This window comes from Sceloporus undulatus, chromosome 6, assembly GCF_019175285.1.
Source record: "Sceloporus undulatus isolate JIND9_A2432 ecotype Alabama chromosome 6, SceUnd_v1.1, whole genome shotgun sequence".
NCBI lineage: Eukaryota > Metazoa > Chordata > Lepidosauria > Squamata > Phrynosomatidae > Sceloporus > Sceloporus undulatus.
Genome location: NC_056527.1, coordinates 100,493,445 through 100,511,025, shown reverse-complemented (window position 1 = coordinate 100,511,025; position 17,581 = coordinate 100,493,445). Strand labels below are relative to the sequence as shown.

Genomic DNA, 17,581 nt, shown 5'->3' with positions numbered 1-17,581 from the left:
TGTACTTGCTACTTGTTACTTGTTGCTGCAAGATAAAAGAGAAGTTAATTGAGATGTTATACTATAAGGCCACAAATATTCTTACTGCAATCTCATGTATATGATGTAGTCTGCAACAAAGTTAGAAAGGAAGAGTCAAAAATTACGCATACAGTATGAACTTGCAGATACGAACAGACATATTTATCATATCTCACAGTAAATGTTATATATGGAAGGCCCAGTGGGACACACACACACACACACACACACCTCTCTTTCTAAATCTTAATGTATGCCTAATTCACAGCTCTGGTGATTGGTTGCTCTGATGTCCTGCGGTAAAATGAATCTTCACTCAGTTTTAGACTGAACTTTAAAGGAGCTATTCAGACTGCTAAACTCTATTCCCAAAAGAGGGGTAAGATTTTCTGAGGGTTTTAAAAATGGTATAGGTAAGGAACTGAAAGCATGTAGCCAAGCAGCAAACAAAGAGGAGGCAAGCTCCATGTGCCAAAAGATGGCCAGCTGTTTTTTAGTGTTTTTAAAAGCCCAAAGCATTTCAGCTACATTATGCCTTCTTCAGGGGCTGAAAACAAATATAGGCATGTTACAGACCGCCGGATTGAGGCGGTCTGCTGCCACCGCCGGTTGCTACGTCCGGGAACTGCAGCAGCCAAACAGCGCGGTTCCCAGATGCAGCAAAGAAGGAGTGCGAAAATCGCACTCCTTCTTGCAGCCCAGAAGAGACGCCGCGAGGCGCTAGTCGCGCACTCACGACGTCACTTCCGCCACACGATGTGCGGACGCAGAGCGTCCATTACGTCAAAATGGCGGCGGCTGTGTGGAACGGCCGCCGCCATTTGTTACGGACTCAGTCCGTGCTAGGGTTAGAGGCGTCTGGAAGAGACGCCCCTTTCTAACCCTAGCACGGACTGAGTCTGTCCTAGGGTGGCCATTTGTAACAGGCCATAAATACAGCTAAGATATAATATATAAAAAGATAAGACAACACTCATCAGTCTGTGATACAAAAATATTCATATAGTTCTAAAGAAAGTTATACATACCCTTCAAAGGAATCTACTGGAGTTGTGAACACTCTGCAAAATGCAGGACCCAAAATGGGTTGGCGCCACAGTCCCAAGCCAGCTGCCGGCAGGAATTAAATCTGCTCCTAAAAGGGCAAGCTCTAGTTGGCTTGGCCTGGCCTCAACACAGCTTCTGGTCACTTTGGGGGCATGTGCCACACCCGCAAAGTGGCCAGAAGCCACTTTATTTGGCCTGTTTGTTTCAGGCCAAGGTATAGTTAACAGATACAGGCCAGAATTATCTTCAGGATATATGCACACTATGCATGCCGGGCCAAAAAGTCTCAATTGCACAACATATGTATTTTTCTGATAGCAGCAGAAGTGGATTTGTGTGGACAGGATGCCCATTTGTGCCTGGTTTTTGCAAGCTGTGCATTCTGTATTATGTATCATGACTGTGCACCCTAGCATTTGCATGACGATTATACAACTTATATTTTGCATAATGGTTGTCCATCCTACACAGATTGTAGTCGTGTACTGTGATATTCTACTTGGATGTTGCTCATGGAGTATATCTGCAAACATGGGTATTTATGCTAAGGAGATGTTGGATTGAAGCCGGGGCATGTTGAAAGTGGATGCTTCATCTTACTGTTTCAGCAGTTATTGTTAATAAATAAAATATGTAATTTGCATGGAAAATGTCCCTGACCACTTCCTTCTACTGTTGAAATGATCTGGGAAAGTAGAACAACTGATCAACAATCAACAATCAACTGATCAACAATGTCTGATCAAAGTCTAGAAGACAACGAGGGAGATGGAAAATTGTGATGGGTTGCACTGTAATTGTGGTTATTATATTGGATATTGGATACATTGTAAGAATAATTGTAAAATGTTCAAATATTTTTTTTCATGAATGTCTGTGAATGATACAGTAGGATATAATACAGAAAAATACAAATTATACCAGTATCCTCAGTAGAACATTTTGTCAATTTGTTCCTTGTGCTAATAAACCAAGTACAATTACAATTCTACAGTTCTTTTCATCACTGTCTCAATGGAATATGTAGATGGCCATGGAAGATTAAACTTTGTATATATTAGAATCTCTGTTTTCTACAAGATAATCATACACTTGGGTCCACTTTATTATTTCAATATTATTTATATTAAGTGTTTAGTAGGTGTCCCTTTGAAATATGTGAAAAACCAATTCCTTCAAGAAACATGGCATCCCAAGGTACCATTTGTCTCAAATTGATTTTTCACTGGTCATAGTTAGATTTGCAAGACCAAGGAGAAGATGGGAAATTTTGGGTAAACAACCTCATCCCATGACTGATAAATCCCACTACTGCTAATTTATCTTGCAGGCTCAGATGAATCTGATACTTTCCTCTGGGAATAGCTAACAAAGTATTTATCCAGTAATGAAACTTACAACAATAATAGAAGCTTAAGTACAAAAAGATTTTACATTTATTTGTTTTAACCATATATCAAGAGACCTGGACAATATTTAATAATAAATGTGGCACAAGCTTTATTGATCATAATAACATACAATATGGACAAATGTGTCATCCAGATTAAAATATGTATCTATAATTCAGCAAAAATATTTTAAAATGCAAAGATTTTTTTTAAAAAAATAAAATGATTTCATCCATTTGAATTATAGTAATTTATGAGGTTACATAGCTAAATGGGAAAACACAGACACAGTTCAACGTTCAACTACTATTCCATACTGGTTCTCAGAAATTGCTGTCTTATATATTTATCTTGTTGCCGAAACACTAATTTCACTTCTAAACTCCTAATCATTGTTGTTGGCTACACTATAGAAAATTATTATCCTTCTCGTTGCAACTCATTTCTCCTGAAGTCAGAACATTATATAGCTAATTGCATTTTTGACCACTTACTCAATTGTTCATTCAGAGAACAAAACTAATGAACTAAATTCTATGTAACATCAAGTCATTGGATTCAGTTGGCTTTTCTAGTTGCAGAGGTATTAGTGCACTTGTTTATTGTGGTCCCTATGCTGCACAGCTGGTCATGTTATCATATATGCAACCATTCAAAGAATTTGAAACTGAGTTGCATTTTCCTTTTCGGCACAACCCAAGCTACTGTAAGTCTACAAGTGCAGTATTATTTGTGCTACAGGAATGACATAACTGGATATTATTTCAAAACAGCCATATTAATCTGCATCAGCATACAAAGGAATCTTGTAGTAACCTTGAGAGTAACTGTGAGAAAGTGGTCTGTAGCATAAACTTTCATAGGGGTTGTCTGCATGGACCAAAATATCCAGGTTCTCCCCATCCCCATCCCGAGATAAATAGCCATTAATTATACCCCTGTTTTTACTGTGGAGTTTCCTGGAAACTCTGTGGTAAATCCCAGCTGTTTACATGCCCCTCCATGCTCCTTACATTGCTGCTCCGTCACTCTTACTTAGAGGCCTCCTCCTGCCATGTCTGATGCAGAAATGGGGTGCCTGGCCATATGAGTGCAGCCAGGCAGCCCATTTCTGCATCAGATGCAATAATGGGGGGTGGGCTTCTGAGTAAGAGCAACAGCACAGCAAGATAAGGATAGTGCACCGGTTGCAGGTCCTGGGTTGGGATTGGGACAGGGGTGTAAACACCCATTCATCCCTGTGCTGATCCAGGGACTGACCCAAGTAAGAAACAGCACAGCACATGCTCAGCACCATAGTCTACTCCTAATCCTATATTTGGTGAAATCTACTATGTATCTGATATAGTCTACTCCAGTATCTGATGAAGTAAACTGAATCTATGCATAAAATTCCTAGTGTCCTGTTTACTTCTACTGAGGAGAACACAGCAGGGGAATATGTCAAGGAATAGTCCAGAGTCAAAGAGCAAGGAACAGCAAGACAGGTTGTCAGCTGCAAAGAACCTCTGCAACTGGAAGTGTTTTAAAAGGCCTCTGCTTCTCTCAGCTGAAACCTATTCACTCTTCTCTTGGCTTCTAACCTGGAAGAACACATCAAAGATCCTTGACCTGTCTTCACTCCATAGGTCATAGCACCTCCAGCCTAGAGTCCATAGAGTCTGTTTCTCCCTCTGCAGCTTCCTGAGCCTGCTCTGGGACTGCTGACCCAGGCAGCCCCAGATCTGCCCCTGTCTCTCTCTCTCAGCCACCTCCATGTCTTCAGAATCTGAGTCCTCTGACTGTGCCTCTAAGTCAGGCCCAGGGCAGTCCATGATTCCCAGTTGCTGTCAAAGATTCTTTTAAGTGCAATATTCCTTTGGATATTGCCCAACATGCTTAGCAAATATAGAGAAAATAAATACCAAAGACAAATAATTTTTGAAGGCCCATTCATATTCCATTTGATTGTAGGGACTTTTAAATCTGATTTCAGTAGGAGATTTAGGTAAGTGCTAAAATTAATTGGATTTATATAGTTACTAAGCTAGTTACTAATAGATGCTGTGGCTTCCTGGTTAAGGCACCAATTCTGATGACCGCAAGATCGGAAGATTGGCAGTTCGAGGCCCAAGTGCTACAGGATCAAGTGAGCTCCTGTCACTAGTCACAGCTTCTGCCAATGTAGCAGTTTGAAAGCATGCAAATGCAAGTTGATAAATGGGTACCGCTTTGGTAGGAAGGTAACAGTGTTTTGTGCAGTAATGCTGGCCACATGACCATGGAGTCATCTTCAGACAACACTGGCTCTTTGGCTTAGTAACGGAATGAGCACCACCCCATATAGTTGGTTACAACTACACACTCATGTCAATGGAAAATCTTTTTAAGCTAGTGTGAGCTTTTAATTTTAACAGTTTATTGGCAGTTGTTCATTGTTGGACTAATAGTGTCTGTTGCTTCTTTTAAATCAGTTTATTTTATAGTGCAAGATATGCAATTCAGAAACAAATTGTCTGTTAACATAAGTTCAACCAAAACATCTTGCTTGAAAAGAGCATTTTTAAAAGAACAATTATTATTTAAGCAAGCGGCCATAACATCTGAACAGCATTTTGGTACCTTTGATTTAGTACTACAGTATATTGTTGTGGTCCTATACATTAATACAAAAAGAAAGAAAAAAGGTTTAAACAAGAAACAACGATGGTTTAAACAAAAAAGAAGGTTTTTTTTTTTGGTTGCTTTTTAAAAAACAAACAAACTATTTTTTTCTCCCAACTGCTGGAGAGTGCACCAATCCCAGGGTCTCTTTTAATAGGAAAAGAGGCAAAATAAATATATCATAAGGGGTTAAAGAGTCTCTAGGCGTGATGAGGGAACCAATGGATCTGTATTGTAAAGATGTTCAGAACTAGACTCAAGGAGAGGTTGTCTAAAAGAACATGATAGTAAATATGCCACATTGTCTAAAACTCTGGCAGTCCTTCTTATCCTTATCACTAATGAACAGAAATAGATAAGAATCTCATTCCAGTTGTGATTTCAGTTGAGGATGCAGACGTATACCAGACACAGATGTGTGAAACAATATTACATGGAAAACTGTGAAGAAAGCAGATGTGTGTGTTATTAAAAGATGAGTGTGCATGCAAATAAGAAACTGGCTGGAGTAAATACTGGGAATTTGACTGGGTACTATCAGTGGGTGTATTGTGAGCATGATGAAATCTGGAACCAATCCCATGATAGTTTTAACTACAGAAAGCTAGTACCAGCACCATGGTAGTAAGCTCTCTACTTTTTCCCAAACATTCTTCCAAGTGCTCTCTTCACTTCTTTATTTTTCAGACTGTAGATAATTGGATTCAGCATAGGAGTCAGAATGCTATATTGAACAGAGAAAAGTTCATCTAGTGCCACCGAAGAGATGCTGCTGGGTTTCATGTACTGGGACATTCCTGTCACATATAGTAAACCAACCACAATGAGGTGAGAACTACAGGTAGAGAAGGCCTTTTTCCGGCCATCTGTTGAGCGGATCTTCAGAATGGTGGAGATGATGTGAATATAGGACACCAAGGTTGGTAGGAAGGAACCAAGCCCAAAAATGATAACAGAAGAATAAAGTATTATATTATTGAGGAAGGTGTCAGAACTAGCTGTTTTCAACAGTGGTGGAAGCTCACAGCTGAAGTGTTTGATTTCATGAAGGTCACAGAACTGTACATTGAATGTAGGCATTGTATTTACTACTGCAAACGACAAGCCCATTAACCATGAACCCATCACCAGGTAATTGCATATGGATTTCTTCATGACCACTATGTAGTGAAGTGGGTGACACACAGCTGTGTATCTGTCATAAGCCATTGCTGAAAGAATAAAGACCTCTGTAACACTCAGCAGAAGGCTGAAAAACATTTGTGTTAGGCAGCCAGTAGAAGAGATAGTATTTTGATTCATAAGCATGTTTGCCAACATCTTAGGGACAATGTCAGTAGAGTAACAGATGTCCACAAAAGACAAATGAGACAGAAAATAATACATTGGTGAGTAAAGAAAAGGGTCCATTCTTATCACTAGTATGATGATGATGTTTCCAGAGAGTGTTATCAAGTAAATGGTAAGAAATACCACGAACAAGAACATCTGTAGCTGAGGATCGCTGGAAAGTCCCAAGAAAATAAACTCTGATCTACCAGTTTTGTTTTCCATTTGTACTTACTGATCTGGGAAGAAATAAAAAATAAGGAAGCTGAGCACAATTAAGGCAAAAATATTTATATTGATTCACTTTAAATTAACTCTTGCTTCATATTTATTATTATTATTATTATTATTATTATTATTATTATTTCTTATCTGCCTCTCTCTATCAATAAAAGCGGGGAACATCAAGAGTTGAAAGTACAATACATATCCATTTTAAACAAGTAACATCAGTTAAAACATATCAATCAGTTAAAACACATAACACCAGTTTAAATTATTGCTGTGTCATACTCACATGTTAATACATAAATATATATATTACATAAAATGTTCTAAAATATTTAACACATACATTAAATGGTCAGCAAGACAGAGTGATGCGGGGAATTATTCTGCATAGAAACGCAGTTTGGTTTTCTGCATCAGAAGACTGAATAGAAATCTCTTTTTCCCAGGCAGAAAAGACTAATGGGGACAAAGCAACTGAGAAGGTAGACTTACATCTACAAAAGCTCATGCTGCCAACTTCTTTCTTTCAGTTAGTCTCAAAGGTGCTACAAGATCTCTCTCCATACTTATTCTACAGACTAACATGGCTATATAATGGAAAACAACAAACAGTAGTCTTTGAACAAGAAAACCACACATTTTTCTATGTAGAATAATTGCCCATAACATCAATGATCTATAAATAAGGGGATAATATTGCACAACAATACTGTTTTCTCTTGCAACAAAGAAAAAACTGCAGAAATCCCTTGTCCTTTGATGAGAGGATGAAATTTTCATGAGAGGCAAAGAAGTGTTCCTACTGTAAATTGGATAAATCCATTAAGAAAATTAATGGAACAATTATTTATCAATCTCTTGCACGTGTGCTAGGTTCTATAAATACAATTACATGGAGTTTGGGCTCATGTACATACAAACTGAAATGCTTATAGAAGGGACTAAATAAACATAAATTTAATCTTAGAAATGGGAGGAAATTAAAAGAAGCAAATTCACGCTGCACAATTTCAACAGCTGACTAAATTTTTTTCTCTATAAAGTTAGTGGTATCTGAATGCTTATTAGGGGCTCCTAAATCAATAATGATAAGTATGGAAAATACTGCTGTATAATTTTTCATTAATATTTGTAATAAGGAGACTTTTCTTTTCTTTTTTGGGGAGTGGGTATTATCAGTTCCACTCACAGACTGTGCCTTTGAAAAATAAAAAAAGTAGTCATTATTATAAAACAGCATATATCTCTGTGAAAATTGTTAAAAGGCCGATGAACTCACCTGATATGACCACAGTCAATGGGGCAACAGACTAGCACTTATCTTCTATAATGAGCATTAACGATGCAGTGAGAGGAAAAAAAACCCCCCAAAATCTCCACAATATCTAAAAAGATTCATTTTTATGTCTTTTTAAAATAGTTCCTGAGTGTTTTTTTCCTTCTATAGAGCCAGTGGGATGTATTGTGAGCATGTGTTGAGTACATTTCATATAAGAGCTTTATTAATTCCCCAAATAAAGCATTTCCTTAGGGGAATGATGTTCTCACTGGGTAACTCACAGCAAATAATGATCACAATCAGTATTTCTACCTCTCTATCTGCCACATAGTTTTAATGCCATCAAAGAAATAATGCAAACAATGGCAGGGACCTATCCTGCATTACAATCCTACATCATGTTTTCCAGTGAATTGCTGATTGAAATGTCTGAAATTCAAAAAGAGGAGGGGGTTACACATGTATATGGAATGGGTACAAGTGCATGGCTAACCCCTTCCCACTTATTAAATTTCAGTTATTTAAATGTCTGCCGTTCATTACAAAACCTAAGGCATGTTTTGTTTTAAACAAATGAAGCATGATCAAGTCAAACCAAATTGGTGGTCCACAGCCTTTTATATTTTCCTCAGTGTATGATCTCGTTTTAAATGGCCTAACTATCCTAAAGACACTATATCCCATCTGATCTTGGAAGCTAAGCAAGGTCAGCCCTAGTACTTGGAAGAGAGGCTTCCAATGAATACCAGGTGCTCTGGGCTATATTTCAGACTGAGGAAAGAACTGGCAAAATCACCTTGGGTATTCTTTGCATAAGAAAACCTTATGAAATTCATGAGGTCAACAGGAGACTTGAAGACAGGCATGCGCACACACACACACACACACACTATCTTATTTACTATGACAACCTTCTCAATTCATGGCTTAATAGGGGGTGCTGAAAAATTATCTACCCAATCCATTTCCCAACGTCTGAGTGTAATTTTGTTACTGTAGCTTACAGTTCTTTTCTATTCTTTCTATTGTCTAATTGTCATTTGCAAGATTGTAGTTCATAATGAATGCTCCATTATGACAGGTCTTTCCTCACAACAGGAGAGGAGCACTACATTCTGAACATCAGTTGTGTCAGGTCATCAAGGGAGCTGGTGCTTCAGTCAGTCTGTTCTCCCTTCAAATTAAGAAACCCCAGTTGTAAGTTGGCTTTTCCCATCTGTCTGTTCTCAGCCGATGACTCTTGAGACCAAGGTTCAAGTCCCTGATCACACATGGAAACCCACTGAGTGGCCTTGGGCAAGTCACAACTTCAGAGGAAGAAATCTAGCCAAGAAAAATTCCGTGATAGGTTTGCCTTAGGATCACCATGAGTTGGGAGCTACTTGAAGGCACATGACAACCACCCTGTCCGATGTATAGCTTAATTTCTACCCAAAGCAATCTTTTCTCATTTTTAAAAGAAAAACAACAAATCTGATTGATGTTTGCTATATCCAGCTTAATCATATTACTAGGCCCTGCTTATGGTGACATCATTTAGGTTTTCACCCTGTAATCTAGTCTGTGGCAATCCTGGTCTGACAATGCTAGTAGACCTGTGCAACAATGCACTCCTCCTCCTCCTCCTCCTCTTCTTCTTCTTCTTCATATCAAACTTTCTTTTCATGTTTTGATTTTCCCTTTGTTTTCCCTTTGGGAGAAATTTGAATTTTGTTCCCCACATGAGACTGCACTAGCTCTACTTCTTCTACATCTTCAGAGAGAGTTTAGTTGGAACTGGGTATTTATAAGCACACACTGCACCCATTCAGCACATGTGGCACCCTTTCTCACACATGTATTCCTGTTCATGATAACAGCTATTACACATTTCTTATTATATTTGGAAGCAGTCTCTTTTCTTCTGTAGCCACTGTGCTCTGAATGGGGGATATTCCACACTCCAGTAATTAATGCTTACTAAATTAGCTTATGTATATTTGAGGTTGTTCTATATTCTCTTGTTCTCACTAAGAACTACAAGCCCTGCAGAATTGTTGGGCTGCTCAGAAGACAAGGGAACCATCTGACTTGTAAGGGCCAGATTTGAGAACCAAAGACCCAGCTGCAAAATGTGAAGTTAACAGCTGCAAAGCCTGAAGTCAGAGAGCTACTCAGAAAAGATTTTGCCTGAAGTTCCCAGAAGTGACTGAAGCCTTAACTGAAGTTGGGTTAAAAGGTATTTATTTTGTTTTTCCATACACTATTCCAATTCTGTTACAACATTTAAAAACAAACTAACAAACAAAATGTAACTATAATCTATTCCAAAGGAAACAATAATTTTGCATAATAATCCAGAATAGTAATACCCCAAAATACAAAAGAATTCCCTTTTTCCTCCTCAGAAAACAGCCTTCTTATGTGTAATTCAACAATGAAGCAGGGCATCATAGTTCTTTATAAACCATGTTATTATTTCAAAGTGCAAATCTAAATTAAGATGGACAGCTAAACGTGCAAATAAAACACATCCGTAAATTAAATTAAATTAAAAATAAAAATACACTAAACAGGAAAAAAATGTTTTAGCTAATTCTCCCATTTCATGGATTAATGAATAAGACCCATGTTCCAATAAACTGGTTATTTTTCTGGTAATTAAGTTCATGTTTATAATATGTTAATATACATTAAGCCACTTCTTGTTTTAAATGGGTTTCTCTCTCTCTCTCTCTCTCTCTATATATATATATATATATATATATCACCCTTTTCTCAGGACTAGGATTCTTTGTAACCCAGGAGGGGAAATAATATCATTAAACCCCACAGATGTTCATCTGAATATATTAGGTGAACCTGAATATATTAGACCTGAATATATTCATGAAATCACAGAATCATAGAGTTGGAAGGGACCAGAAAGGCTGTCTAGTCAAGCTCTCTGTTACATAGGAAACCACAGCTAATGCATTCATGAAAAATAGCTATCCTTTATTGAACGATCTCCAAAAAGAGAAGTTCCTATCATCTGAGGTAATCTATTCCACTGCTTATGGTTCATTAAGATTTTCACCTGATCATACTCTGTTATTTTTGCTCAGCATCTGGAAAGATGGTAACTTCAACAATGTGATGTAGGAAAGAAGAAAAAGGATGCTCCAGAAATTGCTTGCTTTCTCTTCTTGTAAATACATTTGGAGTGGCATGTTTTCTGTTTTCATGCAAGAGAATGACAGTTACTTTAGATGCCCCCCTCAATATAAAAGAAACAGTTATTTATTGTGGGAGATATTGTGTGCTTTGTTTTTGGATGGGAGTTATGGGAGAAACTGTTGAGATGGAGATGCAACCACTAGTTAATTTTTGCTTTAAACAGTGATTTCTCAGTTGGATACCCAATAGCCAAAACATCTTTGCATTAATGAGGAAAAGGGGAACAATATTTAAGCTGGGTGTATCACAATAATTAGAATGTATTGTATTTTCATGGAATATAGAATGAACATTAGATAATTACGAACAATTAAGAGAAATTTCTATTCATATCATGTCAGTTGGCATAATTATGCATAATAGCTTGTGGGACTTAAAGATTGTATTTTTGCAAAAAATGTTGCCAAGATTTTAGATCACAGTCAATATTTCATAATTTGATGAACCCATATCTACACTGCAGAAATACAAAGAAATACTGTTTAGTGAACTACAAAGATACATATCAAAGCAAGTGTGATCGAACGCACATCAAACACTTCTAATGAATATCGGTCACTTCTAATGTGCTTCAGGTGCTCGCACTGTGCACTTCCTAGCAGGTGTTCTGGTGTGTTTCAGTGTCTATTTGACATCTAGCTATGGGGCATTAGTCATTCCACTGGCTACCATAGGATAATGAATACCCCTACATTGTAATGCCATGCTGGCTCCTGGGTGAATACAAGTATTACAAAACTACTCAATTCAATTTTGCACACACCTAATTTACAAAGATATATTTCCCAAACAGAATACCAGTCTATGTGTGTAATTTTTCAAGTATGTGTCTTGAAAATGTAACAGAATTTGTGTATATTAGTAGAATCTCCGTAGGATTTCTGGATTTTGAAAGATTGAAATGGACTTTGCACTTACATCCCATACTGAGAAAATAAATATAAGAGGAATACAAATGCTCACATTGTTTTGTTTTAATACAGGCAGTTTAATTACTACACTGTTGCAAACACAAGATACATTTAGGGGTTTGTATTAGGAGATAGTTTTCCCCACAATTCATTTCCATGAGCATTTCCAAAACAGACTCCTCCCAGATTCCAAATTTTGGAAATATCCCTCTGGAACAATACTTGATTCCAAATTGTGAAGTTGTTATAGTAAAAACATTTTGGAGAGTAAAACTCACAAATCTCGGCCAAAACCTATCCAAGGAATATTCTGTAAGCATTCCTGTTTTTTAACTCATAGGCTATAAGTGGCAAATATTAAGAAATGCTTTTTATAAGACCATCAGGAAAGAAAGTACTGGTAAAAGAAGGGGGGAATGTGCACAATGATATTTTGCCATTTCCTTCAATTGACTACATCTTTCTCTCTTCCCCACAGTATATACATTGAATGGAAATGGAAAATCAAAACTCCACTGTAACCCATTTTGTTTTCTTGGGATTTTCAAATGAACCATTGATCCAAACATTCCTCTTCATCACATTCTTGCTTATATATCTCATAACACTAATGGGAAATATAATAATTATGATGATAATAAGGGGCAAGAGCAGTCTCCATGGCCCAATGTACTTTTTCCTGAGTCATCTGTCTTTTATCGATATCTGTTTTTCTTCAGTCACAGTGCCAAAGCTGCTAGCCAATGTCTGTGGGAACTGGCGAATTTCATACAATGGTTGCATTACCCAGCTGTTTTTTATTTTTCTACTTGGAACTGTAGAAGTTTTTGTGCTTGCAGCAATGGCTTATGATCGATATGCTGCCATCTGTAAGCCCTTGCATTATGTACAAATAATGAACCAGGCATTTTGCAGAAAACTGGTGGGAGGTGCATGGGTTATAGCTTTCACACATGCATCAGCAAATACAATACCAGCAATGAAGCTAGTTTTCTGTGGTCCAAACATTATCAAACATTTCAGCTGTGAACTTCCATCTTTACTTGCATTATCTTGTTCTGAAACTTTCCTGAATAGTGTTACATTCTTCATTTCTGCTGTTATACTCATATCCTTTTCATTATTTCTTATTTTATGGTCTTATTTCAACATTGTCTCTTCAGTCCTGAAGATTCATTCAGCAGAGGCTAGAAGAAAAACTTTTTCCACTTGCAGCTCTCACCTTATTGTTGTGATTCTATACTTTAGTACTGGATGCCTTAGGAATATGAGGACAAACTCAGCCTCCTCAATTGTTATGGAAGAGTATTTTTCTATTCAATACACCATTTCAACCCCCATGCTGAATCCCATTATCTATAGCCTAAAAACCAAGGAAGTGATGGAAGCCATCAAGAAATTAATTAGATGTAAACCAATGATGTCTGCTAAAATGTAAAATGGGGATATGTTAAGGAAAAACAATAAATATTTTGACATTGTTTTAAATAAAGAGTGGCTGTCTACTCACCCATGGGTAAAAATAACCCTGTAATGCTTGTGTGTGCTCTGATCATCTCTAGATTGAAAAAGGGAAATATGTTGAAATATGATGGGATATGTTATAACTTGCATAAATGTAGGAATTGACATGGTATTGTTAAATTGTTTCCTTTAAATAATTAGCTCTGGGACAAACAGACTGCTGTGGGAAGGAGGTCAGTATGAGAGATCAAGATGTGGAGAAGATTGCAAATAGAACTGTGCAGAGAAAGTTCACACAAGGAGTCTAAAAGAGGATTTTATGGTAGGACTTCTGAGATTTTGTAACAAGAATGCTCTCTATACAGGTTTCCATTGAACAGGGAAGAAGTATAAGGTGAGCAGCACTGGTAGTCAAGGCTACTTTTCTTTGAGAAGTGTGCCAGAATGACTGTACATTACTGAATTTTGGTTATAATATTAGGAACACGTTCATTTCCTGTACACTGAAGATGGAGGAATAGAGTTATGATAGAGACAGAATTCCCCACTAACTACGCCCCATACGATAGGCCAAAATAAAGCTGCTTCAAGTCACTTGGAGGTATGCTTTTTATATGATGCTGCGTCCTAAGACTCCAGGAGCGTGGCTTTGGTGTGGCTTCTGGACTCAGGAACATGCATCATTTAAACAGCATACCTCCCAAAGTGACCCAAAGCAGCTTTATTTTGGCATGTCTGTATGGGGCCTAAATGACATTACATCATCTGGAAATAGAATGATTGTGTTAATAATAATAATAATAATAATAATAATAATAATAATAATAATAATAATTATTTATATCCCGCCCCTTTGAGGTCAATTGGGGCGGCTAACAGCAATAAAATTCAATACATTGTACATCAAAATTCCCACCCCCCCTTAAAAATTATTAAATCAGTTATAATTAAAACCAACAAACTGAACAACATTAACACATACACATTAATGCAAAACAAAAATAAAACAGAACAAAACAAAACAGTAAACTACAGTAGCATTTCCAGGGATTTACTGATATACTGAAATTTATCTTGTCTGAATGAACCTATCAAACTTAACAAAAAAGAAATAAATATATTAAAAAACCATTCTGGAAGTTTCAGTTGATTTCTTGAATCCTAATGCTTCAAATATTTTTTGTTGTTCGAGTTCTTGGTACTAATGTTTTTCTTCTTGAGCTTTTCTTATGTAATCAATTCATTTCCATTTTATTTTTTGATTTCACTCCTCCCCCCTCCCATGCTCTTTTCTCTCCTTCCTAGCATCTTTTTTTTGTCTATACCTCTCTTATTATTTTTTTCTCTTTCTTTCTTTTTCTCTCTCCACCTCCACTCACACCTACATTCTTGCTCTTTTGTTGTCTTCTTTTTCTCTCTTCCACACTTCTTGGCTAAATGACTTCTTTGTGCCTAACCTCTCATTTTCATTCACTTTCTCTCCCTCCTCTGTCCTCAATTCTTAGCTCCTTCCCTTTTTTCACACCCTTCCCTTCTTTCTCCCACCATGTTTTTGCAGAGATTTCTCCCTTCTTCAGAATCTCCTATCCTCTCCCCCTTGTCCAGTTCTTCTGACCACATTTATTCTATTCTTTTTCCCACCTTTTCAATCTTTCTTCAATTTATTTTTCCTTCCTATTTACCCTACATACTACACTAATTATCTTCTCTTTTCTTCCCTCACACTCTGTTCCTTCAAATCGTATGTCCCTCAACAGACAGGATTGATTTACAACCAGGGCTGTAATATAAAAGGTTCATTTTAAATTTGTAAATCCCATTAAACTCAACTGAAATCTCTTCTGAACAGACTGAATTATCCTACTGATATATATTTATCTATGAGGCTGCCTTCTATGATACAAAGGCTGGCTTTATAATGCCACTAAGACCTGGCAAATTTTGCTCCTTATCGATTACCCTGATCTGGAAACACTGAATGACCTAAATGATTTTCTAGTCCACCAACTAGGATGCAAATAGGGTGTGTTTTAAATTATCTATATATACACTTGGTGTATGATAATAAGGCTATCACATTTTGTGATCAGGTTTCACATTTAGGGACTCTTGTTGTTGCTGTGTAATGTCAAGTAATTTCCATGTTATGGTGAACCTAAGGTGAAACTATCATGGTGTTTTCTTGGCATGGTTTGTTCAGAAGGGGATTTGCCTTTGCCTTACTCTGAAGCTGAGGAAATGCAACTTGCCCAATGTCACCCAGTGGGTTTCCATGAGTGAGCAGGAATTGATCCCTGGTCTCCAAAGCCATCGTTCAAACCACTGCACCACACTGGCTCCGATTTAACAGTAAAATATATAGTTCTGTCACCATGTTCATGTATCTTTGCAAATGATAGATGATTATTAGGATTAGAGACATAGCAAAAATTGTCACTATTCACTTCTGGGAGGACATATGTAAAAATGAGAATCCCAAAATAAATGAAGACTACATAGAAGGGAGAGTAATGAGTTCCTCTTGGCAGAAACAGAATACATTCTGAGTATCATATTTACAATCTGTATATAAGACCCTAAAATGAATAAAAGAGCACCCATTGCTATGACAATGCTAAAGCCATAGGCCATAATCCAAATGGGATAGATATCAGTACATGCAAGAAGAAATAATAGCCAACCTCACAGGAGAAGTGTTAGCCCATTTGGATTCCTCCTCTTTTGATATCAGGATTGCAATAAATGGCTGGTTAGATGCCCTTCTATTACCCTACCATGGACGTCATTACTAGAATTCCTCCATCATACGTAAGCTAGCATTGGGAGTTGCTTGGGCTCTGTTTTTCCAGGACACTCTAGAAGAGGTGAGAAACGCTGACAATGGGCTGACACCAAGGAGTCAACAACTCTAGTAGTCCTGCACACCAATCCCTCCTGCCTCAGAAATGCACGTCCATTATCCACATTGACATCCCAGTGTTACCAACTCGAAAAACCAACCTCAAAGTAATCCAAACCCACTTCAAAGAATGCACCACTAATTTTGCCCCAGGGTTGAAATTCCCTATAAATATTTGTGCTCTTCCTTTGTTTTTTCAGCTTAATCTAGTAATAGGCGTACATGCTGTCAGTTTGCTGGGCTTTCCCTCTCTTGCTTGCCCACCTGTTTGCCTCTGAAGGAAGTGAGCTCCCATTTCATCTCTGGACCTGTAACAACGGAGCAGCTATCCATTCAGGTGTAGCATTTCCATTAGTTCAGCCTAGTTCATTTTAGGACTAACTTTGATGATATTCCCATCAGGCAAGATGATTTGTAGACTATGGCTGCTGCCACACTGCAGAAATAGAGCAATTTGAGCCCACTTTAACTTTCACGGCTCAATGCTATGGAACTGTAGTTTTGTAAGATAACACAGGTTTCTGATCGGGAAGGCTAAATATATCATAAAACTACATCCTAGAATTCCATAGCATTGAGTTATGGCTTTTAAAATGGGGTCAAACTGATTTATTTCTCCATTTTGAATACCCTAAGAGGCTCTGCTGGCCACAAAGCAGGTAGCCCGCATGAAGTGAATACAGACTTAAGAATCTTGGGTGAGGGAAGGCCAAGGGCTGTGTTGCCCAGTGAAAAGTGAAGCTTCCATTCCAGTTCTGAGGCTTCCATTCCAGTTCAAAGTCATTCAATGAAAACCTAAATTAGACAATGTTCTGTATTTTTTCTTTAGAATTGGGGCCTTCCCTCACCAATGTTCCTTGTGGGAAAGGGCTAAGTTAACTCAACTGGGGAAGATATAGTCCTAGGGTGAAGCAGCTGGTTATCCCATCTTTAAAACATTTTTTGCATTTATACCATGATATCATGCCCTCAGTTGTCAGAGAATGATCGAAAGCAAAGCCTTGGTATCTTGCTATGTTGGAAAGAAGTAGTAAACATTGCTCTAGAAAATTAGGCTTTCATTCTTCACACAGAACCTGTCCATTAGAACAAGGTGTTTAAAAAATAAATAAATCCTACCTTGGGCATGTCAATGTTTCAAGTTGTGTTGTGCACTTGGTGCCTGTCT

At 37.6% G+C, this 17,581-nt stretch overlaps 2 protein-coding genes across 2 annotated transcripts; one reads left to right on the top strand and one right to left on the bottom strand.

Annotated features, from left to right (window-relative positions):
- Positions 1-5,735: 5,735 nt before the first annotated feature.
- Positions 5,736-6,656, bottom strand: LOC121934590 (olfactory receptor 8S1-like). Its single transcript, XM_042475194.1, has one exon. It carries the CDS (start codon positions 6,654-6,656, stop codon positions 5,736-5,738), a length of 921 nt encoding a protein of 306 aa, XP_042331128.1.
- A 5,884-nt stretch (positions 6,657-12,540) lies between these two features.
- LOC121933719 (olfactory receptor 19-like) lies at positions 12,541-16,691 on the top strand. Its single transcript, XM_042473706.1, has 3 exons — positions 12,541-13,459; positions 15,939-16,021; positions 16,614-16,691. The coding sequence occupies exons 1-3, from the start codon at positions 12,541-12,543 to the stop codon at positions 16,689-16,691; spliced, it is 1,080 nt and encodes a 359-aa protein (XP_042329640.1).
- The last annotated feature ends 890 nt before the right edge of the window (positions 16,692-17,581 follow it).